This window comes from Engraulis encrasicolus, chromosome 12, assembly GCF_034702125.1.
Source record: "Engraulis encrasicolus isolate BLACKSEA-1 chromosome 12, IST_EnEncr_1.0, whole genome shotgun sequence".
In the NCBI taxonomy this organism is placed as follows: domain Eukaryota; kingdom Metazoa; phylum Chordata; class Actinopteri; order Clupeiformes; family Engraulidae; genus Engraulis; species Engraulis encrasicolus.
Genome location: NC_085868.1, coordinates 28,353,161 through 28,380,058, shown reverse-complemented (window position 1 = coordinate 28,380,058; position 26,898 = coordinate 28,353,161). Strand labels below are relative to the sequence as shown.

At 43.6% G+C, this 26,898-nt stretch overlaps 1 protein-coding gene across 2 annotated transcripts; it reads right to left on the bottom strand.

Moving 5' to 3' along the window:
• Nucleotides 1–891: 891 nt before the first annotated feature.
• rbm26 (RNA binding motif protein 26) lies at nucleotides 892–26,805 on the bottom strand. 2 transcript variants are annotated; one of them, XM_063212047.1, is made up of 22 exons: nucleotides 26,607–26,805; nucleotides 25,959–26,077; nucleotides 25,609–25,757; nucleotides 24,864–24,952; nucleotides 23,937–24,190; nucleotides 22,651–23,049; nucleotides 20,506–20,763; nucleotides 19,274–19,414; nucleotides 18,613–18,750; nucleotides 16,354–16,468; nucleotides 15,225–15,387; nucleotides 14,150–14,311; nucleotides 11,235–11,390; nucleotides 10,180–10,245; nucleotides 9,787–9,915; nucleotides 8,791–8,865; nucleotides 8,231–8,395; nucleotides 6,455–6,559; nucleotides 4,562–4,768; nucleotides 3,784–3,870; nucleotides 3,194–3,307; nucleotides 892–1,679 (listed from the first exon to the last, which is right to left on the bottom strand). In XM_063212047.1, the coding sequence occupies exons 1-22, from the start codon at nucleotides 26,663–26,665 to the stop codon at nucleotides 1,593–1,595; spliced, it is 3,237 nt and encodes a 1,078-aa protein (XP_063068117.1). In that variant the 5' UTR covers nucleotides 26,666–26,805; the 3' UTR covers nucleotides 892–1,592. The 2 variants fall into 2 exon arrangements, with proteins under 2 accessions (XP_063068117.1, XP_063068118.1); XM_063212048.1 differs by having other exon boundaries at nucleotides 24,864–24,949.
• Nucleotides 26,806–26,898: the final 93 nt, after the last annotated feature.

Below are 26,898 nucleotides of genomic sequence, written 5' to 3'. Positions count from 1 at the left end.
TTAAAACAAGATAAATCACCTTTTAGCTTTAGAAACTGTGTGGTCAACAGTAACACTACTGTAACCGTCAGGTGGAATAACAAAATCTGAACTCTTGTGATAGTAACCAGTGGTTACTGAAAGAACTGAACTGAAACTACAAGTTTAAGCACAGAAGAAAAATGTCAATTGGAAATACAAACAGGAAGCTTAGGTGTTATACATGAATGACATTTATGTATCCAATAATGCAGTGCACAATTTCCAAATAACAGGGTTTTTTTTTGTTTTTTTGTTTTTTTACAACATAGAGCAAAAAATGGATTCATGAATTCTCTGTAGTCTGCAGGGTTGACTTCAGGATCTTCTGATGAGCCGCGGGGATCTGCAGTAACCTGAGGTAGACATAAAAGCAAACAAAATAAGTCTGGTCATGAGCCAATCAAAAATATGAATGGGATTAATTATAATAACATATGAAGAATTCAAACATCAATAAAGAAATCCATGCATTGCTTTACCTCACCTTCATACCTCCATAACTTACCAAATCTCTCACACAGAGATAGAAAGATAAAGATAAGATACAGGTGAGAGGGTGTGTGTGAGAGAGAGAGAGAGAGAGAGAGAGAGAGAGAGAGAGAGAGAGAGAGAGAGAGAGAGAGAGAGAGAGAGAGAGAGAGACAGAGAGACAGAGAGAGACAGAGAGAGAGAGAGAGAGAGAGAGAGAGATGCTCTTTCCACAGTTGTGGAAGAGGTTCTTGGAATATTGCTTTTAGTTGAGGATTGGGGGGGTGGGGGCTTGAAATGGTCTTTATTTTTTTCAGCTTTCCATCTTTTTTTTCTTTCATCTTTTTTTTTTTTAGCCATCAAAGGCAGATGGGATATCTCCAATATTTTCTCTTTTTTCTCTTTTCTTTTTTTTCCTTTTTTGGCAGCTGATTATTTTCTTAGACCATTTCAATTCTTTATTTTTCTCTTTTTTTGTACAGTTCAAAACAAATGCCAAGATTTTCAGAAGCGTACAAGAGCATAGTCATACAAATCATCATCGTCATCATCATCATCATCATCGTCATTACATAAAATTACATAAAATTATGTACACATCAAATGCAAGGAGGCTGGAGACTACTACTGTTAAAACCGCTACTCTATGTTAAAGCACTCCGCGTCGTCACGGGCCATCTTCCTGACGGCTTGACACACAACGCTCAACCCCAGTCAAAATCACAGTCGTAATGCACCCCATTGGCTTGCACACAAAAATCCCAAAAGAAGCCCTTCTTTTAATCACAAGTCTTCAAACCACAAAAGGTACTTTCAAATTCATGTTTGGGTTTTCTTTACAGCATAAAAAAATACCAATAAAGTAACGCGAAATATATACACAAGTTTAAGTTCCACACACACACACACACACACAGGGTTAGCCACCAGTCAAAGCCAAGCCCACCCCCCTCCCAACACACTTCTGAAGCACACAGCTTTTGTTTACGGTTAATAACAGCAAAGGAAAGGTGAGAAGACGATTAAAATGGATGTCAGGAGGCGGACGAGTGAAGGCCTTTTCTTCCTCCTCTTCAACTTCATCTTCCTCATCCCCCTCCTCCTCATCTTCTCCACGGGCGAGACTCGTGATCGTCGTCTTCGTCATCGTCCTGTAAGAGCACGTCGTCCACCAGTGAGTCCTCCTGGTACTGCAGGACACACAGAGAAACAACAGACACTACATTAGAAAAGCTGAACAACCCAGTTGATCTCCAGTGATGGGGGAAACCTGGATTCATTAATCACTACAATGCAGTAAGTGTTTGGAGTGCACGCACATCCAAATAAGCAGGCGGCAGATAAAACCATTTTAACCTAAGCCCTTTTTGGGAAAAGGTGCCCTCTCCCTATTAAAATCTAAATATCTCAGCCTCCGAAGCACATAAAAACATGAAATGAGTTGCAATTAAAGGCTAGAACCTTCATGTTGTACTAGAATGTGTTCATGCAGCTCGAACATACCCACATTTTTAACCCATTGATGCCTGAAGCACCTGCAAAAAATGCCTGCTGAATGCCTAAGCCCTTGTTGGGAAAGTTGCCCTCAGCCTATAAAAACCTAAATATCTTAGCCTCTGATGCACATAAAAACATCAAAAAAAGTTGCATTTAAACCCCAAGACCCTCATCTTGCATTAGAACGTGTTAATTCAGCTGTAACACACCCACATTTTTATTAAAAAAGAAAAAATCTAAAGAGAATGCAGCGTATATGTGTCAAAGGGTAAACAACACATACGAGTCATCAGGCTAAAATGGGTTAATAAAACAGCTCAAATCTCAAGAACCTGAATGCAGCCTATATGTCGCTCCAGGACACAGTGGGTTAAACGTCATCAAATTTTAAAAAAAAAACAAAGAAGATTGGCACACTGTTGTTGCTCCCAGTTCATTACAGTCAACGTTTCAACCAGTATGATTTATCAGGTGGAGGTGATTTCATTTCAATCCAGTGCCACATATTCCAAATGCCCTGGTTTTACCTGTGATCATTCAACCAGGCAATCACCTGGTTGACTTGGACAGGTAAAACCAGGTCAATTGAAATATGTGGCACTGGATTATAAATATTGAATCCGAGGGGTGGCCCATCAATGTTGATGCCACACACACATGGCCACCATAGTACATACTGCACTTTCAAAGGAGCATTGTGTAAAATTTCTAGTAGTTTATTTCCAGAATTCATCCTGCCCATTTTGTGAACCCTGTACGTTAAAGGTACACTGTGTAAGATGTTTAGTTGTTTATTTCCAGAATACATGCAACCCATTCATTAATGTTACCTTTTTCATGAATACTCACCACCACCATCAAATTCTAAATATTATGACTGGGGAAATTGCACTTTTCATACATTAAAAAGGGGGATCTTTTCCATGGTCCGCCATTTTTAACTTCCAGAAATAGATGTTAAGCTGCAAAAATGACTGTACTTGGGCCATACTAGAAAATAATAGCTTATTATTTTATTATTATTACTGTAATGAAAAGACAGAATTAGGCAATATGCAACCCAGTTTCAATGAGCAGCATAATTGCAGTACCTTTTTTGACCATTTCCTGCACAGTGTACCTTTCAGGGTAGCAAATCCACTAGCACAGCAGCCCGGCATGAGACAACAGGGCATGGCATGGCCTGGCAGGGCAGGGCCTCACTCACCTCCTCCTCCTCGGGTTCGGCCTCCTCCGGGTCGCTCTGGCTGAGCGGGATGATGGGCTTGTGCCACGACAGACGCAGCAGCTGGTTGTTGAACCTCACGCCGTGCACCGCCGCCTGAGGGACGAGAACACAGGACCACAGAGAGAGAGAGAGAGCGAGAGCGAGAGCGAGAGAGCGAGAGAGAGCGAGAGAGAGAGAGCGAGAGCGAGAGCGAGAGAGCGAGAGAGAGCGAGAGAGAGAGAAGATTTGACTTGGGTGAACACTGACCATTTATATCAGAGACCTAACAGCTACTGCTACATACATTTACTGGATTACATTCAGATATGCAGCAATATGGAGGAGAAGTAATGTCATCTTCTCCACACAGTTTCTGATGCAGGTTAGGTTTCTTTCATGCGTCTGTGTGCATTTATGTGTATGTTAGACCAAAACTGTGCTTCCATCCAAGTCTTCTGTTGCTACGCATATGAAAGTGAGAATGTCTGTATTTCCTTAACTGTGTGTGTGTGTGTCCTTGTGCATATGCGTCTGTGTGTAGGTCTGTGTCTGCGTGCGAGTCGTCTGTGTCTGTGCGTGTGTGTCCTTACCAGCTCTGCTTCTGCGCGAGTCTTGTAGGTGATTATGGCACTCTGGCTGGAGTCCTCCATCTGACAGTCCTCGATCTCACCAAATTGCTGTAATAAAAGAGCGCACGCACGCACAAAATCACTTACATGCAGCTATCCAGGAAAAAGCATGATCAATACAAGTGAGTCTGGGCTTAATGCATGTCTAACTTGATTCAGAACAGATTACTGTATGCTTAGTGATGATGTGCTAACATCAAATTATCATTCCCATCTTATACACGCCAAGATATCAACGCTGTTTAAGTACCATTTACCTCTATAGGGTTCCTGACTGAAGAACCAGTAAAACAATTGGATAATTTCTTTGCATAGTGTGATAGAACTAGGGCAGTGGTTCTTAACCACCTGGGGTGCGGGCACCCCCCTGAGGTGCACCAGAGATTGCAGCGGTCTGCGGAATTTTGTTTGCGTTGACCAAAATTCTTTTGACCAAAATCTTGCTTGCAAACACTAAAATTAGGCCAAATCAACACTAAATTCAAACATGTTTTGGTCTCCATGCAATGTCATTTTGCACGTATTTACACAACATACTCTAAGACCGAAAATGCTTCATTAAAAACCCATTAGTACAACCTGAAGACACATAAACACACACATACTAACAGGGAAACACACACATACAAACACGGAAACTCAAAAACACACAGGCTTACACACAAACACACAGACACACACATGCGTACACACAAACACACAGACACACACAAACGCGGCTAATCATTCCCCAACTCACTGCAAAGTGTGGCAGGATCTCTGTGCGGTCTCCGTCCAGGAAGCCGCTGATCTCGAGCGATCGAGGCCGGTGGTCCACGACCGCATGCACGGAGGGGCCCCCTCGCCCCCGGCCCCGGATGCCGCGGCCCCTGCCCCGTGCGACCCCTCGGCCCCGCACGTGGGCCCCGCGGCCCCTACCAGTGTTCAGGAGACCCCGCTTAGCCGCCTGGGGGGGATGGAGAGAAGCACGGGCGTTAAATAATTCACACGCTCTTCTCAATATGGCAGCCTATGAGAATGGGCTTATCAGAGAAGAAATAATGGCTCTGGGATTTTTGGCAAGCAAAAGAAAACAATCTTTAAGTGTTAAACAGTCTATTAATATACATTTTTAGTATAGTATGGAAATGATTAAACATTTTCAATAATTCACGTGCCCCTTCACAATGGGCTTAAAAAAGAAGAATTAAGCCCTTAGATTAATATTAAACCACTTACAATATAACATTTTTGCCAAACCAAATGTAAAAGCTATTTTTTTTTATTCAAATACACATTTTCATATTAACATCATTTTTTTAATGTAACATTTCGATGTTGTGTATGGCTGCGGCTTCCCATAAAAACATTTCACGGAGAGAAATAGAGAATTCTTCAGTGCTCAGCTGTTAAATCATTTGTTCCGTCTTATATTGTTAGAAAGACTACTTGTGTCAATTGCAACAGACAGTGGTCATCCTATTTGTGTTTGATGAACACTGAAAACTATTTGACTTTGATGAGTCATGTGCCAGCATGATAAGAAGCTGTATATCGTCAAAGTGTACTATTCATCAGGGCTGGACTTTAACGTTTTCATCCACTGGCCACTTTGGCTAGTGGTTTTCCTGAGTCACTAGCCATTCAGGTATTCCAAAAGCCACAGATTTTATATTGGTTTTTTTTTTCTTCTTTATCATGATGTTGTACGTCTAACCTCAGAAGATGAGGCGATAAAGCAAGATGAGTGTATAGCTTTCTACTTGGAGGTATATCAAGCAAATAGAAAATGAGTTACTGAGCTTTTTCTTGAACTTAAATACAAACAATTGATAAACAAGGGGCGAGCAACAGAATATAGGCTACTATGATGTGTATGTCATACCAAGGAATTAGCTGCCAGCCAAATTGGCTAGTGACACTGAAAGTATTACTAGCCACAGCTAAGTTTTACCAGCATTTGGCCGGTTGGCAAGTGCCAGTGTCAAGTCCTGCTATTCATCATCATTTCAAGATCTGCATGCATGTCGATGCTCACATAATAGAGTGCAGGGCTGGACTAGGATGAAAAATCAAGCCAGGCATTTTTAGCCAAGACCGGTCCACCAGGCATCGAAAGAGACAACAAGGCCTTTGACAAAATTTTAGCCATCTAATATGAGATATTTTGAGGCATTTTTTTTTTTTACCTTAACAGCCAAAATGCTTTATTAATATCTGACTATTTTGAAGAGGCCTGCTGTAGCGGCATGGGGACTGGGATGTTGATATTGATGCTGATGTGTTTAGGGCCAGGCCAAAATCGTCAACAGTCCACCGGGCAAATGCCCTTATTGCCCTATGTCCAATCCAGCCATGATGGAGGGTCTAGTCGACCTAGAACGGCTAAATTGTGAGGTAATACCCTCCTAACTACACAGTTACTACACAGTCAGTTGAAATTATATGCCTTGCCTCTTTCTCCCTCATGCAACAGCTTAAAACAAACAAGGTGTTTGCTATGTGGATTAAACAATTTAAACAAACTGCAGTGTGTCAGTCTGTGCGAGTGTGTGTCTGTGCGTGCGTGTGTGTGCATGCATGTGTGCGTGTGCGTGTGCGTATGCATGTGTGTGTGTGTGTGTGCGCGCGCGCGCATGTGTGTTTTACTTGCCTCTAGCTGGAGCTGTGTGTATTTGATCTTCAGCTGGGCGGTGTCCTCTCCGGCCTGGGTCTTCTTGTAGAGGTCCAGCTCAGTGTCCAGGAGCTCCTTCTGGGCCTGCCACAGCAGCACAACAACACAAGGAAGGGCACATTAGGACATTAGAGTCTCCGCTCAATCATATTCAAAATGGCTGTTACACAACTAGTAGTTTCAAAGTGAGAGGTCCGCACACTTTTAATCCTTTCTGTTTTCTTTTATTATTTTATGGCTGGATAACGTTTCGACTTCACAGTCTTCATCAGATCAGGATCTGATGAAGACTGTGGGCTTAAAAGGATTTTAAGTGTGCGAACCTCTGACTTTGAAACTACAGTCAGCCATTGTCCTGCACCTTTTCCTTGAATGTGCAGAATCTTCACCTTCAACTGTTACACAACTAGAGCAGTAGAACAACATAGGGTACATTACTAGGACATAAAGAAGAGCAAATCTGCGGCAGTTTCACAGATTTTGCCAAAATTCTATGATGGCGTCACAGAGTGCTAAGGGAACATATAGAAAGGGCTTCCGTGAATCCCACCACAAAAAAACACTTCCGCAAACCCAACACAGGAAACTGCCACAGATTCCATTCGTGTTTATCTCACAGAATTCTGTGAGATCAGGCTGACGCACAGCATGGCTACTGCACTACAAGTCTAGAGCAGTGGAACAAAAAAAGGGCATGCTACTCAAGTCAAACTCATTAAAACAATAATAATAATAATAATCACAAATGAGCGCCTGGTGTCGCAGATTTTATATCTGTTTATCAAACATCAGTAAAGTCTTCCTCGTGCATAAAATGAATACTGTACTACTGGACCAGTGAAGCAACAGAAGGTCGAATCACTAGAGCCACAGCCAAATGCAAAATGGTTGGACTTTTAATTGAAATCGCTCAAGCACACATTATACACTTTCAAGCATTACTATAATTAAGACCATTTCAAACCAAGCAAACGTTCTGTTCCCCAATTACCGAACACAGATTTGCAGCTGTATTCAAATAGAAGTTCACAACTCTAATTGAATGGTTGATGCAAATTACTTAACAGACTTCCAGGCTAACCATTTAGGTTTGTGTTAACAGCATGTTTCTCAAAAGCCTGTTTAGCATAGCCACCTATTCAGAGCATGTTGAGCATAGACACTTTCTCGGTCAGATTTTGTCTACAGTAATATAATCAGGGCTCTAAATTTACTTTTTTCATTACAAGCGAAAATGGCTTGCACATGTTAATCTCACAAGCCAAATACACAATGACTAATGACACAGGACAGGAAATACATCTATTCGCTGTTAGCTGTTAAACCTGTGGATTTCCCGCTTTAATGCAATGTCCCTTTTGTCCGCGACCCCTGAAGTACCTCCACGACCCCCCTAGGGGTCCCGACCCCCAGTTTGGGAACCACTGGACCAATGGGTCAAAGTAAGTTGGTCTATTCTACCAGCCAAACTGCAATTTCACCAGCATTTGGCCGGTTGGCTGGTGTTAATTCCGCGAAGGAAATGTGATTTCATGTAATGTCATATGTAGGCCCACCCATAGGTGCCGGAAAGGGGGATGCAGTGGTGCATTTACATCCCCACTTTTGGGCTCTCTAAATGACGCTTTCTCAATTTCTACTGCAGACAAATGAGTGGAGTGCAGCAGCCGTAACATTGCTAAGAAAAAAAAGAATGAAGAGAAGAAAAAAAAAGCACCACCACTTTAAAACTTGTTCCGGCGCCCTTGGACCTACCTGTGCTTTGCTCTTCATGGCCTTGAGTGCGGCGGGACTGGACAGTCCCTTGATCTCCTCCTGGAGCTTGGTGATGCTGGTGGTGAGGGTGGTCAGCGTGACCTTGATCTGGGCCTTGTCCTCCGCCTTCATACTCTTGTTCTTCTCCAGCTTGGAGATCAGCAACTACACATGGGAATGGTGGACAAACTCAAGGGACTTAAATCAAAACTACAAAAATCAGACCTACACAACCCCTCAATCGCAAATGTCATTAATCAATCTTCATTAAAAAAAAAAAAAATGTTTAAAAATACATAAATATTTTATTTTTGTAATATAATATATTATTAATAAAATACATGTTTAAAAAAATCATACAACTCAATTAATAAAAGCAATACACATTAAATTCAAAAGGGTCAGCAACTAAAGCAGAAGGAATGAATGACTGCATGAAAGAGAAGAGAAGAGAAGAGAAGAGAAGAGAAGAGAAGAGAAGAGAAGAGAAGAGAAGAGAAGAGAAGAGAAGAGAAGAGAAGAGAAGAGAAGAGAAGAGAAGAGAAGATACGAGTCCTCACCTTCTGGGTCTCGATGTGCTTCTCCAAGATCTCCTGTTTCTTCTTCCTCACGTCCTGTTGCAGCTTCAAGGCCTCCTGTTAAAGCAAGCAATAAAGGAGTTTGTTTGTTTGTTTACATGTATGGCCAAATATGCAACTGTGGCTATTTCATGGCCAGTACAAGTGATACAATACACTTCACATTAAAAATCAACAATAATAAATACATTAAATAAGTTTGGTCACATCAATACATTTTAAAAAGTTTGAAAGCTTTAAAGGTGGGACCTTCTTAAGCAATACAGGAGGTCAGGGTTTCAGAACATACACCGACACACACACAAGTGGAGCTGAACTTAACAAAAAGTAAAGCGACAAAAACAACAGTAAGCAGAGTGCGGTGTCTTCGGATTTTTCTTCATTGTTCACCTTCTTCTACCTCACACCTGCACCTGCATTACTGAAGGCCTGTGCACAAGGACTTTTTTTTTTTACTTTTAACAGAATTTCCCTTCACCAAGCACTGATGCATGGTAAAACTTCACTTGCCACTCAATAATGTTTGCTGTTTTGGCCACAAAAACATCGTTCACATAAATATTTGACCAGAATTTGGCTCGTGTCTGGTGTCGTGTCTGATCTCACACAAGGGGTACATTCCAATATGAGACCTTGCATCCTCCACTTGTGCTTGTGGCCTCGCCCCACCTCCTGGCCCTTCCTCCGTGGAGAAGACAATAAAGTTTCCCAGTTGTTAGCCTAGCCACAACAACTTTTTGAGGGACTATTCTTCATTCACCATCCCAATTGCACATGAGAAAATGACATTAAAATTGAGCGTTTGCGAAATATTAAAATATAATGCTAATCTGTTGTCAGTGATGTCATCATGACATATTACTTCCTGGTATGAGGCCACAAGCACAAGTGGAGGACGCAAGGTTGCATATTGGAACGCACACAAGCACACACTACAGAAGAGAAGGGCAAGGCTTTGCCGCTTCCTGGAGTCCTCACCTGTTTCCTCTTGAGTGCTTCCTCAGGGCTGGTGGTGGCCATGAAGGTGGCCGGCGCCCCCTTGTGGAGACTTTTGAGCGCCGCAGGGTTGTACACGGTCTTAGTCAGGCCCGAGGACATCGAACACACCTAGATGACACAGTTGTCAAAGGTCAGAAACCAGAACGCATTCTTTAAAAAAAAAAAAATTGTATGAATGTGGAAGGATTTTTTTTTTTTTGTAATCATCCACTGTTATCAGGTAGGCTAACATTTGCTGATCATAGTGTACCACTAAAAACCATCCATGAGTGCCTGGATAAATGCTGCCACCTTGTGGTGAAACAAAGGACTAACTCATTTCAAAATGAAAGGTGCGCACATTTGTATGCCTTCCAACAATCATCTACTTACCTTTGCTGCTGGAGTAAGGGGTTTGGGGGAAAAGCCTAGCCTCTCCTTTACCGACGTCTTTGCGTTCTACAAAGAAACATAGAAAGAGACATATTAGTCCAACTCAGCACAAGGAGGAATGCGGCTCAAATCAGTCATGAAAATGGTGGTCAGAGTGCAAATTAAGAGTTCTCATTATAGAGACCTTAAATATGCAATAGGTCAGATAAAAAAGGGCCTTTTCAAAGAGTTAAAAAATCTCTGGCTTTAGATCATGCTAATGATGCAAGCATAGCAGTTATACATGCGCTCCTCTGACCCATTTCATATTTTAGACACTCTAACATGCAATAATTAGCATGATCTGAGCAAGAGAGGTCAGCTTTTGATAAAGTCATTTTCATACAAATTGCATATTTAAGATTTAAGTAAGAGAACACTGATGCCTATTCCTGCCGGGCATTAGCAGGGCTGCTGTGGATGAACTCATAGGGCTCATATTGCGCTGCTTCGTTCAATTCACATTGCACTTTGTAGCGAACACGCCAGCATTTCGGATTCAGCCACTCAGCTTGACAACATGTCTAAAGATTCTGATCTGGGTCATGTTATCCAAACAGTTTAGCTAGAGGCAAACTGGACTTCTTTGAGCACGATAGCATAGTCTGACTCCATCAAATTCGGACACATTACCCACAGTAACACATACACACAGGTATGCGTGTGCACGCGCACAAAGACATAGATTGACAAGACACACACAGACACAGATTGACAAAACACACACAGACACAGATTGACAAAACACACACAGATTGACAAAACACACACAGACCATACACACACACACACACACACACACAGATTGACAAGACGCACACAGACACAGATTGACAAGACGCACACAGACACACACAGACACACACAGACACACACACACACACACAGACACAGACACAGACACACAGACACACAGACACACAGACACAGACACACAGACACACAGACACACAGACACACAGACACACAGACACACAGACACACACACACACACACACACACACACACACACACACCTGTGAGTTGGTGGTGGGGTCAGGTGGGAGCTCGGAGTTGCCAGTGGGCAGGGGGCCTAGGCGATCTTTGACGGACTGCTTGAGGCTCGTCACTGATGCATCTTGGGAAGGCTGGACACTCTGCTGTTGCACTTGCTGCTGTACCTGCTGCTGTACCTTCAGAGGACCAGGATAGGAGGACCATCACATTATTACCAAATATCAATCATTCATTTATAAAGTACTTTAAAACAACGATCACAGCTGACCAAAGTGATGTACTAAGCAGCAAGGGGAAAGGATTGAAGTCAATAAATGAAGTCAATAATGACAGTGTACACATAAACAGATAAATAGAAAGCCAAATGAAGTTTGGAGCTGATCGTATTTTAGTTTTGCTTTTTTGTTTGTTTGTTTTTTTCAAAAATGAAGAAACTAGTGAAGACTAAATGGAGTTTGGGGCTGGAAAAAAAAAGTGTGTCAGGAGAGAAACTACTCGGTCAAGTCCTAGTCAACCCATCTAAGAAACAAGGCCATGTTGTACTCAAAGCGGCATCCCTGTGCACAACCACTGTCCAGGTGCTGGTGATGTGCAGTAAAACCACACACTGGTATTCTTTGCTGGTAGTATATTTGGTGAAGAACGCGTTTCACTGTTGCTGAACCTGATGAAGCAACAGCGAAACGCACTGTTCACCAAATAAACTACCAGAAAAAGAATACCAGTGTGTGGTGATTCATCCTTCCTTTACTTAAACAAGGCCATGTTGTTTACATTTTCAATGACTGACTTATCTGGAACGATCTCCACTGTACTGTACTGTACTGTTAAGAGGGGTGTACTGTGCGTGCCAACATGTGACAAACACTACATTGGCAAGAAGTATTCGCTAACCTGCCTTGACTCAAACATGAACTTAGGTGCCATCTAATTCCTAACCCAAAGGGTTCTTCAATATGATGTCGGTCCAACTTTTTTCAGCTATTAGAGCCTCAACTCGGCTTGGAAGGCTGTTTATAAGGGCTGGGTTCAAAAGATCGAATCGTGATCCAATATCGATACACGCTCAAAAAGTGGAAAAGTGGAAACTTTGTGGATCGATCTTTTGCAGATGATTATGGGTGCTATTTTCCCAAGCACATCCTGTAGCTCTCTTCCACATTCATTTAGGCTACATGCACAAATACACATGGCCTGTTCAAGTAAATAGTGCCACTCTTTTCCCACCTTTATCTCTCATACTACTTTCCTACTTCTTTCTCTCATACCAAGGCATTTCATGTTTGTGTGGGCATCAAATGCTGAGATATTTAGGTTTTTAGAGCCGGTCTTAGAATTCGTGACCTTCTGGATCGGAATCGAATCGATCCAGGAAATTTGGATCGATTCCCAGCCCTACTGTTTATAGTGTTTATTTATTCTTCCAAAAGGTGAGGTGGTGTACTGCACTAAACCCAAACATACACACACTGACACACAACTCATACTCACACACATACACACACACACACACACACACACACACACACACATACACAGGTACACACACACAGACGCACACCGCACTTTCTACCTGCACTAAACACACACACACACACACACACACACACACACACACACACACACACACACACACACAAAACACATACAAACACACACACACACTTACTGCTGCTGGTGTATTTAATAAAAAACCTTTTTTAATTATTTATTTCTTCAAATGCTACTATTACTATGTCAGAACGCTATAAAGGACTTTTAGAAAAAAGAACAACAAAATACCTCCTCTTAATGTATGTTCTCTACAAGTCTTCTGTTGTCCAGTCTTGCACTTTAAATGTCTGTATGAGCAATGTCTACGTCCATACTGTCTATGTCCATGTATGAGTACTGTCTATGTCAGGGGTGTCAAACATACGGCCCGCGGGCCGCACCCGGCCCGCGGGAGGGTTCCATCCGGCCCGGATGTAAAAAAAAAAAAAAAAAAAAAAAAATTTTTTTTTTTTTTAAAATGAAATAACCGAAATGCGCAATTACGGCCATCGGGGCAAAATCGAAACCTGCATGACATTAACCCAATGGTCCCTCTGTTACACTGTATATATGTAGTAAAGTGCACCTCACACTTCTATTATAAATAGTGAATTTGTACTGTAACAGGCATTTCATAAAGCTCATATATTATAGACCTCATATATAGAGATAAAATGTTAATACTTCTTATTCGTATTGTATTGGTATTGGTTGTAATTAAATAATAAATATAATAGGATTTGTATTGGTTCCTATTAAGCTCAAACTGGAAACGGGATGTTAGAATGCGTGAAAATGCAGGAAATTACATATAAGAAATACAAAATTTTCTGGGGGTAAACCCCCAGACCCCCTGCCAAAATGAACTGTCCCATATTTAATTCATTGACGGTTGCCAATGAATGAATGAAGTCAAGGAAATTTTGCATAGGATTATCAGTATTGCATTGCTTTCTACATATTCAACACACTTAAAACGTGATAGTACTGAACACTAATCCTCTGCTTTACGTTTTTTTTTGTTTTTTTTGCGATGATGTTACTAATGCGGCCCGCTTGAGGTCCACATGGGTTGTATGCGGCCCCCGGACCAAAATGAGTTTGACACCCCTGGTCTATGTCCATACTGTCTATGTCCTTACCTAGATTAGTCTATGTCTGCATGGGAGAGCAAGAAACGCAATTTCAAATTCTTTGTATGACCAGTGCATGTAAAGAAATTGACAATAAACTTGACTTGACTTGACTTGACTTGGTGAGGTCACACACTGATGCACAAAGTACAAATATGTAGACGTTTTTTGTACGACTAATATGGATAAATATTGTGAGACAGTGCGCAAGAGTATAGGAGAGAAATATTTATACAGTGTTTGGTGTGTGTGTGTATGTGAATAAGTACCGTATTGGTTGGCATGTGTGTGTGCGGGGGGTCGTCTCTGTGCCACTGGACTCTGATGAAACGGTTGTTGAGCACAGCCTCTGTGCTGAGCATGGCCCTCTTCGCCTCCTCGTAGCCAGAGAACTGGATCAAGGCCGCCTCCGGGTCATTCCTGTACGCAACCTACAATATGCACACACACACACAAAGGGCAGTCATGGGTAAGTGGTTACGGCATCAGCCTTGTAGCCCAAGGGTTACCGGTTTGACTCCCGACCCGCCAGGTTGATTGGGGGGAGTAATTGACCAGTGCTCTCCCCCATCTTCCTTCACGACAAAGGTAACCTGAGCATGGTACCGTCCCGCTGCACTGCTCCCTTGGGCCGCCATTGGGGGCTGCCCCCTTGCACGGGTGAGGCATAAATGCAATTTCATTGTGTGCAGTGTTCACTTGTGTGCTAAGGAGTGCTGTGTCACAATGACAATGGGAGTTGCAGTTTCCCAATTGGGTTTTCACTTCACTTTACAAGCACGCACGCAATCAACATACAGAACACGCACATAAAGCACACACATACAGCACACCCACACATTAAAGATACACATACGAATACAAACACAACTCCATACGTTAGGGCCTTGGAGGTGAGCTGAAACAGCACTGCATTTCATTTATGACCTCAGACTAACGTCCAGCGCACATATTTTGACACAATGTAATGCTGTTCGGACCAATTTGTCAGCCGCCACAATATTTTCTGCTATGCAGACAACAAATTGGCTAAATTGGATGCAACCCAATCGTGCAGCTACCAAAAACCCCTGCGTTATGCGATCAGTCAAGCATTCCGAGTCTTTTGGGATATGTGATGGTTGCTATTGAATAATGATGAGTTCCCAACACACGCACGCACGCACGCAGCCACACAAAAAGAAACGCGTTGAATTATCATTATTATTGTTATTGCTGTTGTTTTTATTTTACTTACTCTGGGTTTGGGGTTGTTGTATGTACGCACACGTACGTACGCACACACACACACACACGTACACACACGCAAACACGCAAACACACACAGTAGAGCCACAGTCTTACCTGTAGGTTGACAATAGTGCCGAATTTGCTGAAGTGCTCGTTGAGTTTGCTGATGTTGTTGAGCTCTGGCGGGATCTGGCGCACATCCAGCTTGGTGTTGGCCAGGCTGAAGGGGTTCTTCTTGTGGTGGAAGCCTTGGTGGTTGGGCTTGTTGTAGCTTGGTCTGTGAATAAATAAGATCAGAGACAGGCAAGGGAGGTTCACGTACAGCTCATTTAACCCATTGATGCCTAAGGCACCTGCAAAAAAGGGAGCCGAATGCCTGAGCCCTTTTTAAGAAAAGCAGCCCTCAGCCTATAAAAACCTATATGTCTCAGCTTCTGAAGCACATAAAAATATGCACTAAGTTGCATTTAAACGCTAAGACCCTTATCTTTCATTAGAATGTCTTCATTCATCTCAAACAAACAGAGTTTTAATAAAGTTGTCTCAAATCTCATGAGGCTGAATGTTGCGTAATGCAGCTCCAGGCGCCAGGGCCAATGTTGCGCAACGCAACATCAGGCATCAATGGGTTAATACACTTAGGCAACTCAATGGACTTCACAAACATATAACCATGACACAGCTCATAATCAAGAATCAAGAGATTCTCTTGCTCTTTCCTGATACATTAAAAAAAAAAAAATGCAAGGACGTTGGCCAAGAAAAACCCACATGTATGCTTAAAAAAAAGTGAAATTCCATGCCTACAGAGAACACATCCTGCGTGTGACAAGACAGAACAGGATCATCAACAGTAATCCATGTCACGATGTGCCTGTAGCGAAGGGGAGTAGAGTTGCCCAGCCGGGACTCGAACCCGGACCTTCTGGGGTAGTAAACTGGGGCTCTGACCGCTACACCAAAGAGCCAGGCTCGTTGGCATGTTAGTCAGAACACACCCACAACCCTAGTGATGGTCACTCCATCACAGTGCCTTACTGTGTCTTGTGGAAGTGTACCCATAAGGACAAAAGGTGACTAGTGGCTGAATCTGAAATGTTCACCTGTTTGTTAGGACACTACACTGGGTGTAAAAATTATGCATTCCAAAGTGTACAATATTGAACAAGTGAACATTTCAGCCATGTTGACTTTTTTCGTCTCCAGCCAGGGTGTCAGTCCCAGTCCCAGTCCCAGTCCTTACTTGTCCATCCAGGGCTTCTTGGGGGGCCCACCGTGGCTGTCGTGAGGGCCGCCCAGCCTCTTCCGGGAGTCCGACTCCAGCACTATACGCATGCTGTTGCTGTTGCCCATCTTGTCTGTAGGGGGTGGAGGTGGGGGTGGGGGTAAGGAGAAGGGACGGAGTGGGAGGCAGAGTAAGGCCTGAGCAGGCAGAGGGAACCAAAGCCAAGACGGCTAAAAATACGCCATGACTTCAGGGGTGAATAAATAACAAGCAAGCGCTCCATGACACTGCAAAATTAAACCTCTACTACATAAACCTTAAAGTGTACCTCCGGGATTTTGGACACCAGACCTCATTTCCGAGTCAGCCAGGGTGTAAACAATGTGTCCAGAACGTTTTTTTCACATTCCATGCAGTCCTTGTGAATTCTCATATCCATGTTGCTAAGCTAGCGCAAGTGAACGGGGATGGTAGCCTGCCCCCAAAAATAGTCTTATCCCGTTTAAACAACATTCAAAACAAAACCGTTATTATACCATACTGCAAGTGTAAATGTTTGTCTTAGTAGAATGAAGTTTGAAATTAAACCAACCTTGCACTGCGTGGATTTTGCCATGTTGAGAGACTATTTTCTCGGGGTCGGCGGAATTTTACTTTGCTCTCTTCAGTTGTGATGTAGCCCACCCACCCACTGCAGGGACCCGCAAGAGACATTGCAAATCAAGGCTAGTTCTACAACTGCTTTCGGATCGAATAGTGGATTAAAACCCAACGACATCGCACCATGGTACATCAGTGTGTATATACCAACTGCAATAATAAAGCCCACAGATGGGTATCGGCAAGTTTCCATTGGTTTCCGTGAAAGATGTTGAAAGAACCAAACTCTGGCTCCTGGCTGCAGGGCTACATCAACACACCGATGGAGACGCTCCGTAAGCTACCGCGGTGCTTTGCAATGACCATTTCAGTCCCGACGACTTCACAAAGTCCTTCTCGAAGTCTAATACCTACACGGAAAACTCTAAAAGTGTCCGCGGTGCCAATCGCATTCCCAGATCTACATTTTGTGGCGCGCACCAACAGTCTCCGAAGAACAGGTTTGCTATGCTTTTTGCTTCTATGATGGTAGCCCAGTGGTATAATGGCTTCGCCTACGTTAGCCAAAACTTGGGCTAGAAGTTACCCCTTTGGATTGGCATATTGTAATGCTTTACTGTTATTTTGTGTAATTGCTGTGACAAATGGCATATAATTAGACATGACTTGCCGTATTCCTTTGGATTCATAAGTTACGCAACGCTATGTGATCTGGCTTGACATTGTGAAATATGTCACTCGTAGCTCTAGTTATTATTACATGGAATGTTTTTTGAGACGAGATGGAATGGGAGGATGAAAGGGAGAAGAGTGTGCGTTCTGTTCGCCAACATGCTGTGTAGACACACGGGTCATCTAGTAACAACCAAACATTGTTATGGCATATGTTTCAATGTTACGAAAGGTTTACAAAGTCGGACAGAAAGCATTACTCTTGATGTTTGCGAGCGAGGTCAGGGAGGGGGGGAAACCGTTCAGTTTTACAAACTTCAAAGATGTTGGAGTTCGCTCTATGGAAAAGTTATAGATGTGTCAAACGAAGCTAGGATTTGTACTAGGAATATCACTCCGCGGCTGTCAAGCTTTCAAACCGGAACACAAATTGCTGATGGTGATCAAACATGATTGCAATGTTGGTTTAATTTCAAACTTCATTCTATCAAGACAAGTATTTACACTTGCAGTATGGTATAATAACGGTTTTGTTTTGAATGTTGTTTAAACGGGATAAGACTATTTTTGGGGGCAGGCTACTACCATCCCCGTTCACTTGCGCTAGCTTAGCAACATGGATATGAGAATTCACAAGGACTGCATGGAATGTGAAAAAAACGTTCTGGACACATTGTTTACACCCTGGCTGACTCGGAAATGAGGTCTGGTGTCCAAAATCCCGGAGGTACACTTTAAGAGGCTTAAGGAGATATGCGTGAGTCGCACATGCACAGACCTAAATGTATATTATTGTGACATAGTGTGTATGTACGACATGCGTGTGTGTGTGCGTGCGTGTGTGCGTAAGTGTGTGTGTGACAATGTGTGAATGACAATCAGTCAATGGGAGTGCAATGGAAGGTAAATACACGCCTATGATGAACGAATACTGCAAATGCTTACAATGCAAATCCATCTGTGTTATTGTTGCATGTGTGTAAGCGATTTGTTTATGTTCCAGACCTCGTGGCGGTAGGTCCACCGCTCCCATCGTCAGGCCAATCAGGTTGGGCCTCTGTGCGTTGCCACGGTGACAGAACATAGGCCTGCTGCCACTCATGCTGGGAGCCTCTGGGTTGTAGCCATCCGGCTCGAACGAGTCTGAAACACACACACACACACACACACACGCGCGCACGCGCGCGCGCGCACACACACACGCGCGCACACACGCGCACACACACGCACACACACGCACACACACACGAATGCAAGTGAGCATAATTGCCAACTGAGACGAAGGCAAACCAGCACAAACAATAATTTTCAGGTATGAAAGTGTAAAACATTTCCATTACATGCCCACTTAGTGAGATGATTACCCCCTGTGTCGCCTCTGACAATATTTCCATAATAAAATTGTTTTGCAAGTTTCCTCTGGAAAGGAAAAATCACTGAGATGAAAAACATTTCTTCAATACTTTCAATTACCCAAGAAATGGTGCTTTTGTCTGAGGGAGATGTTGGTCAACTCACAGCTAAGACAGAATTTCAGCTACAAACATCTTTTGACACACACACACGCACGCACACACGCGCACACACACACAGCGCGCAGAAACACAAAGACATACAATTAAAAGAGACAGACACACGCACACAGGCAGACACTGCACAGCCGTACCGGAGGTGAATAGCGGGGGTGGGGGCTGCGTGATGGGAGGCCTGACTCCTGATGTGACGATGGTGGGCACTGAGCTGGTGACGGAGTTGGGGGGGCCGTCCATGCCGGAAGGTTGCAGGGCAGGGAGAGGGGGTGGGGGGCCTGGGGGAGTACACACACACACACACACACACACACACACACACACACACACACACACACACACACACACACACACACACACACACACACACACACACACACACACACACACACACACACATGGTTCACATCAATTAAAGCGCCAACATGTCAATCATACACGTTAGTCGCCGGCAGTCACCACGGCAACAGTTTTTTTTCTTCTTTTAATCCAATAGAACCAACACCCACAGGGCTGTTTGTGCTCGGTGAGAAAAATCAATCAGATACATTTGAAACTTTAACCCTTTCTCGTCCTTTTAAAGCCACACTCCACAATTTCTGGACATAAAGCTAATTTTCCACCTCCCTGTGAGATACAAAAAAAAATAATTGAGCTTTATATTTCTCCTGTTCTTGCAACACTCTCCGATTCTGCCGACACAACCAGTACCTCCAATCAGGTATTTCACGTCAAACTGGGTGGGACCAGCTAGCAGCCATGTATTGATACCAAGCTGGAAACTAGGAGCAATATCACCAAGCTTCAAACTAGGAGTGATATCACCAAGCTTCAAACTAGGAGTAATATCACCAGAACAGCTGGAATAACTCAATTACAGTCTTTGATGCAAGGGGATGCACAAAATGAGCACATTTCCATAAATAGTGCAATGTCGCTTTAACCAGACACACCCAAACATAAGCTTTAATTTACCAATGAGCAGTTTAATAGTGCTGAGGCTTTACTGTAGCTCGTTAACAGCAAGAATCAAATACATTCAGTCACAAGACAAGACACACAGGAAGAGTTGTAGAGTCTAAACTCAATTTTGACAGAATACACCGTCACGGTGGCTTAGCACACTGTGACAAGCATAAGCCACAGGAGCAGGGTCACTTCAGGGTCACTGCATCTACATTCATTTTCATTCAAGTTATACGCATTAAGGCATTAAATAGCCTTGAAAAACCACCTACCATCTACCATTTCTTTACAAACACAACATGGTTCCTCCTAGGATGACTTTCAGGACTATGCAGCTCTACTTAATGTAAAAAGGACATTGCAATGTACTATTATAGACCCTAATGCTAACGCTTCACTGTACCTGCGACGGGCGGGAGGCTGGGGGGCATGGTGCCCGGGGGTGGCACGGGGGGCCGCAGGTTGACGGGCGTCAGCATGCCGGGCGGGGGAGGGGGCAGGCCGGGCGGAGGCGGAGGGGGTCCGTCCACCCCCGGTGGCGGCAGCGGAGGGGGCGGGCCCTGGAAGGGGAGGATGCTGGGAAGGTTGACGTCCTCCACCACCACGGGGTCGCTGCCGTGGTCGAACGGACACATGTCCCCGCGCATGCAGAATCCCTTCTCTGAAAAGTGGACACACACACACACTAGCATTTAGAACCCATTCTCTGCAAAGTGGATACATACAGACAAGCATTCCGAAGTCATTCTTAGCATTTAGAAACCATTCTCTGCGAAGATGATAGATACACACAAGCTTTCAGAAACCATTCTCTGCAAAGTGGACACAAACATACAAGCATTCAGAAACCCAATTCTCTGCAAAGTGGACAGCAGAGAAAAGATGCTTTATTTTAACTATTCATTATGGTCAAATGGACACCTGTCCCCACGCATGCAGAAGCTCTTCTCTGAAAAGTGGACTAGGACAAAAATGAGGGACAGAGATTTAAAAAAAAGAATTGGATAAAAAAAAATTAACAATGATGGTAAGAAGTAGGGTCTACCAATCTGGCATCCCCTGCCGTGACGCATTCAAAATTAGGAAGGGTGTATTCACAATTTTATAAAATTTTTATCCCATTGTCATTTTATTGTTTGAAAATGACCACAGGTACGACAATATTATTGCTTATCGCAATAATTTCTTGGTCAATTTATCGTCCAGCAAAATGTGTTATTGTGACAGCCCTAGTAAGAAGTGCAATGAAACTTAATACTGGGTCATTCCACGCCAAATCAACAAGTGCCCGCGCACTTAGGTCTCAAAAAATTCTGAAAATATTACCAAGTGTACCCATGGTACTTAAGAGAAACACTGTACATTTATTTGAATGTAAGATGTATACTCTCCGTGTTACAGCCAATTTTACTGGGGGAGGGGGGTGCCCATTTTGTTCACACTCTTTTTTGTCAAAGTTCACAAGCCCCTAGCTCAATAACTAAACCATGTAGGAAGCTCAAATTTGGCATGCTGGTACATAGATAGGAATAGTTTGTTGCTAAACTGTCAGTTTTGGTCTGTATGATCCTGCATTGTCATAGCATTCCCTCAAAGATGATACAAATTGTACTGGAGTTTTTGGCTGTGCTCTGTTTAGGCCTTCAGAAGACATATGTGCCCAACATAGCCTCTTGATTTTTTCCCCTTGTGGAGACAAGTAGGAACACTCTCATAAAAAGCTATACATAGAAAGGAAACCCCATCAGTGTTTGAAAAGAAGACCTCACAAGTCTGACAAATCATTTTGGATGTCATTTTCAGAGCTCCAGAACCCCTTGTGGGATTGTCCACAGATTTTTATTTCATTTTTTTCTTCATTCTCCATGAATTCTTCTTTTTAAAAATGCCATTGAGACTTGTCTTATGTGATGTTTTCTTTTCTAATTTCCAACCTGAGCTTCCTCATTGTTTAGTTATTGAGCTACGGGCTTGTGAACTTTGACAAAAAAAAGAGTGTGAACAAAATGGGCACCCCCCTCCCCAGTAAAATTGGCTGTAACACGGAGAGTATACATCTTACATTCAAATACATTTACAGTGTTTCTCTTAAGTACCATTGGTACACTTGGTAATATTTTCAGAAATTTTTGAGACCTAAGTGCGCGGGCACTTGTTGATTTGGCGTGGAATGACCCTACTGTTGAACTTTGCATTGATACTATGTATAAAATGTCTCTACAGGGTGACAGTACAGTAGCAATGCTTTGTTACACAAGCACTCATTCTGGTTGAATGGACAGTTGTGTCCCTGATCACAAATGACCAATTTGCTACACACACATGAACATACACACAAACATTCACTTAGGTGGAAATAACCAGCAATGCAGTTACAAGTCCAAAGAAACTTAATGCTGCTGAATTTAGTATTCATAAAAATCTTTTCCAGCACAGGGATCAGGTTCCAGGTGTATACTCTTAAGTTTCAACTGCAGGATAGATTTCCGTTTCGATTTCAGAAAGGTCAAAGTGCAAGATTACGCAACAATAGAAACTGTGCTCTTACCGTCATAATCGCGACATCGTTTCCTCTGTGGAGGAGGGGGCAGCGGGGGAGGGGGCCCCCTGTGCCCTCCGTAGGGGGGGTGGTGGTCCACGCGGTGGTCAACTCTGTGGTCCACTCGGTGGTCCGGGGGGAAGTCGGACCAGGTGTCCGTTGGGGGCCGGGGCGGGGCGTTGTTGTTGTGGTGGGGTGAGGGCGCGATGACCGTGATGGTGCTGCTGAGCGTGGGCACGGGGAAATGGGTGGAGGGCGGAGTGGGCAGCAGGCCCTGCGACGGGGTCGGGTTGGGGTGGGGATGGGGGTGCGGGTGGTTGTGCGAGTGTGGGTAGCCGTCCACGGGTCTGCCGCCGCCGATGCCGCTGTCTGGTCGGTCCATGTGCAAACCCTTCCCAGAATCCCTTTCTGCAAGGGAGAGACACAAGTGAGGAATTTATTTTATTTTTCTTCTGGAAATTGCCAAAAGACCTGAAGGGTGTATTATCTTTATTACAATCATTTCATTGTATTTGCCATCCTTCGAACTATCTACGCACATCCCCTTCCAAAAATCCTGCTCTACGGGGAAACTTCACAAATCAGAATTGGGAAGAAAAATCTTTTTTATGTTGGTCTGGAAATCTGTCAAAAGACCTGAATGAGGACACACACAAATGAACTGTGTGAAGAGAAATGCATTCATTTTTTTTGCTTTGGAAATCTGTAAAAGACCTGACTGATGTACTGCCTTTATTACAGTTATTACTACCATTTCATGGATTGGTTAGGAAAGAGAAGCCTATAAATTGAGAATGCAAGCGTTTATATTACTGTAGAGTTGTGACAATGCCTCAATGCTTCAACTAGGTTTTCCTAGAAAGCATGCACGTTCTTGAAATGTATGCATTTGCAACACAACCGTGCCCTTGTACAGGCTTATAGAGTCAAGACTCGTGTCCGAGTCTTGTGACCCTGATCTACTCTGCAGTAACTGTAATGATTCATTTTTATTTTTCTTAAAGAGACACACTGTAAGAACATGTCTACAGATGGCGTCATATGGAGTCATACCATTGAAAGTGTATAGATATTTACTCTCACTGCTCATCCACATGTCAAGAGATATTTGGATATTTGTGGTGTGGTGTGATAGTAGGGACCATGTCCATACCACTTTTGAGACTACTTTAAAATCCCTCCCGCCATCCCAAATACAATGTAAAAAATATGAATCCCAGACAATTTGCCGAATGATGTCCCCAGCACTGTCCGAACCGAACCGACACCGCTGGTATGGACAGGCTCACTCTCACCTCTGCTGCGTCCGGGGCTTCTGGATCTGGATCGGCTGCGCGTGCGGTCTCTGTCCCGTTCGCGGTCGCGGTCACGCTCGCGGTCCCTGTCGCGGTCGCGCAGCCTCTCTTTGCTCCTGCTGCGACTGCGGCTGTAGGAGCGGCTCCGGCCTCGCCGCCGGTTGTAGCGGTCCCGGTACGAGTCACGGCGCGGGGGGTTACGCTCGTACTCGCGCTTCCGGGACCGGTCGTCTTTCTTGCGGTCATCGAGTCTCCTGTGGAAAAAAAGACACAGAAAAAAGACAATATGGTGAGATGGATGGCAAAATGGCATAAAGAGACACAGAAAAAAGGGAGCAAAATTATGGTTTAAAGTCATAAACTGACAACAACATGTGAGGAAAATGAATAGGTCTCCAAGTTCTAAAATTCTGTAAAACAATTTAAGCGCCGGGTACCGTGTTCCTTTTACCTGCAGTTTCTGCAGTGTGGGCCATCCTGGGGTCTATGGTTCTCTTACCTGCCGTTTCTGCTGTGTGGGTCATCCTGGGGTCTATGGTTCTCTTAATTGTTGTCTCTGCTTTATCAGCTATGCTGGGGACTAAGGTTCTCTCTGCTATGGCTGGGGGCTGTGGTTCTCATACTTCCCATCCCATCTGTGCTTTATGGGCTATGGTGCTATATAATATATTGGGGGCCAAGGCTCTTTCACTTGCTGTATGGGCTCTGCTGAGCACCGTCATTCTCTGACCTGCCATCTCTGTGCTGTATCGACTACGACCGTCTTATCTGTTGTATTGGCTATGATGGTGTGTGTGTGTGTGTGTGTGTGTGTGTGTGTGTGTGTGTGTGTGTGTGTGTGTGTGTGTGTGTGTGTGTGTGTGTGTGTGTGTGTGTGTGTGCTCTTACACACTGTATCAGCTATGTCGGGGGTTGTGGTTGTCTTACCTGCTGTCTCGGCTGTATCTGCTGTGTGGGGGGCTGTGGTTTATCCTCCTGGAGAACTTCTTATCTCTGTCCTCCTCACGATTGGGCTGCTTTGGGTAAACAACAACAGAGTCAGTGAGGGTTGATTTTAGTGTGCAAACCTCTTTAAAGGAAAGCATAAGCTATTTGCTATGGCAATTATCACGGAGGAAGACCCCAAGGTCGAAACGTCATCATGCCAGTGTGCAAACTATAAAACAAACAAACAATAAAAAAACAATAAAAAAACAAACAAACAATACAAGTGTCATATTTTGTGTTGAGCACCAGGGATTGTGCCCAAGCTTAGCCACAAGTGATTAGAGCAACATCTGAGAACTGTCACAGAATTTACAACTGGCTGATGAAGCAAATTACAAGACCTTCTACTACTGCGATCCTAATACACTGTGAGTTTCAATGGCAGACTAACATTTCTGGTGAAATGATAAACAGGTGAAGTAAATGCCTACTTTCCATTTAACAAGGAGCCAAAACAATACTCCACACACACAGACACCATCTGAATCAGGTTATTTTTTGTCTATAACGAGCTAACAAAAAACATGCACATCTGTCTCAATACTGTTGAGTGCTGGACTAATGTCATCTGATGAAGGGCAAGAACCCGTAAATGTCATATTAAGAAAAAGAGATAGAGGAGAATGGTGTAGAGCTCTAGAGAACTGTATTTTTGTTGTTCTTTTTGCCTGACTCTCTGCCTCACCTCTTCCTTCTTGGGCTCATCTTTGTCAGGGCGCTGGTGGGAGTCGGCTGGTCGGCTCACAGACGGGGCAGGCTGCTCAGGAGCAGGCTGAGGTAGGTAACTCTTTGAGTTCAAAGCTTCGAAAAGCTTATCCACAAATGTTTGGGTCTCTGGAGGAGGAAAAACAACGCACCAGTTCACAATGAGTTCAGTCAGCATGAATAGCTCCTGGCAGGGGCATAGCAGTATGTTTGGATGAACTGGGAAAAGCTTTCCAAAAAGGTCAACATTTCCAGTCTCCATTGCAGACACGGGCCAACCTTGACAATGCACATTTCAAGGGAAACAGTAAAAGGTTCATTTGAAATTACCTTTTTGTAAAAATACATCCAACTGGTCGTTGCATAGTGCCTTCAATTCCTTCTCCGATTTATCCTTCTTCACCAAGGCGACAACATACTTGGCGAGGGCAGAAGGGTCGGCATCACATCTAGAAGTCACACATAAATGTAATGCAAGCTTAGAGGGGCTGGGGTGTATATGGGTTTGGTTACCACTTCATTGTTGGGCAATAGCAGCTACCCCTCTTCATTCTGTTACATACAGTAGGCTACATTATGCTGCTCTGCAGCAGACAGTGGGGCCTTAACAATGCACACAGCTCGGGACAGACCATGTGTTGTGTCAGAATGGGTCGTTATGAGCAGTTCGTTAAATTATTTCCCAAAGTAGCTGGACAACATTTACAACAACATTACAATATTATTATTGCAGTCTAGTGGAATCCAAAGACAGAGCATGGGCTACATGGCTAACTAGCCAAAACATCAGCCTTTCACGTGCATTTAGATTAACAATTCAACTCTAACCGAATCGGGGCTGATGATTTCGTTAAGTGTTATCAATTTAGATGTGGATGTTTGATTGTTTTTCATTGCAAACCCCCTTCACAGACTCCAAATCACGTTAAAGTTAGCAGCACCTGACCAAGTTAGCTGACTCGGTCGCTTCCTACTTACATGGGTTCAAGCGTTTTGGAAAGCCACGTCTTAAAGGCCTCGAGGTCTTCAATGATCATCTTAAAGGTCAATCTCCAATTCTCTTCTTGTCTTGGGTTGTAACGATTAAGGGCGAGAAATCTAGAAATTACAATCCAGGCAGTCACTAGCTATTAGCTTTAGCTATCTCTTGTCCAATGTGCCTCTGCTTTTAGCAGCTTTTCATTCCTCTTACTTTCTAGAAATGGCGACTGTTTACTCCCGTTACCTAAGTATCGCGATAGTTTCATAAAGGCATCAGAAATGTCAAAAT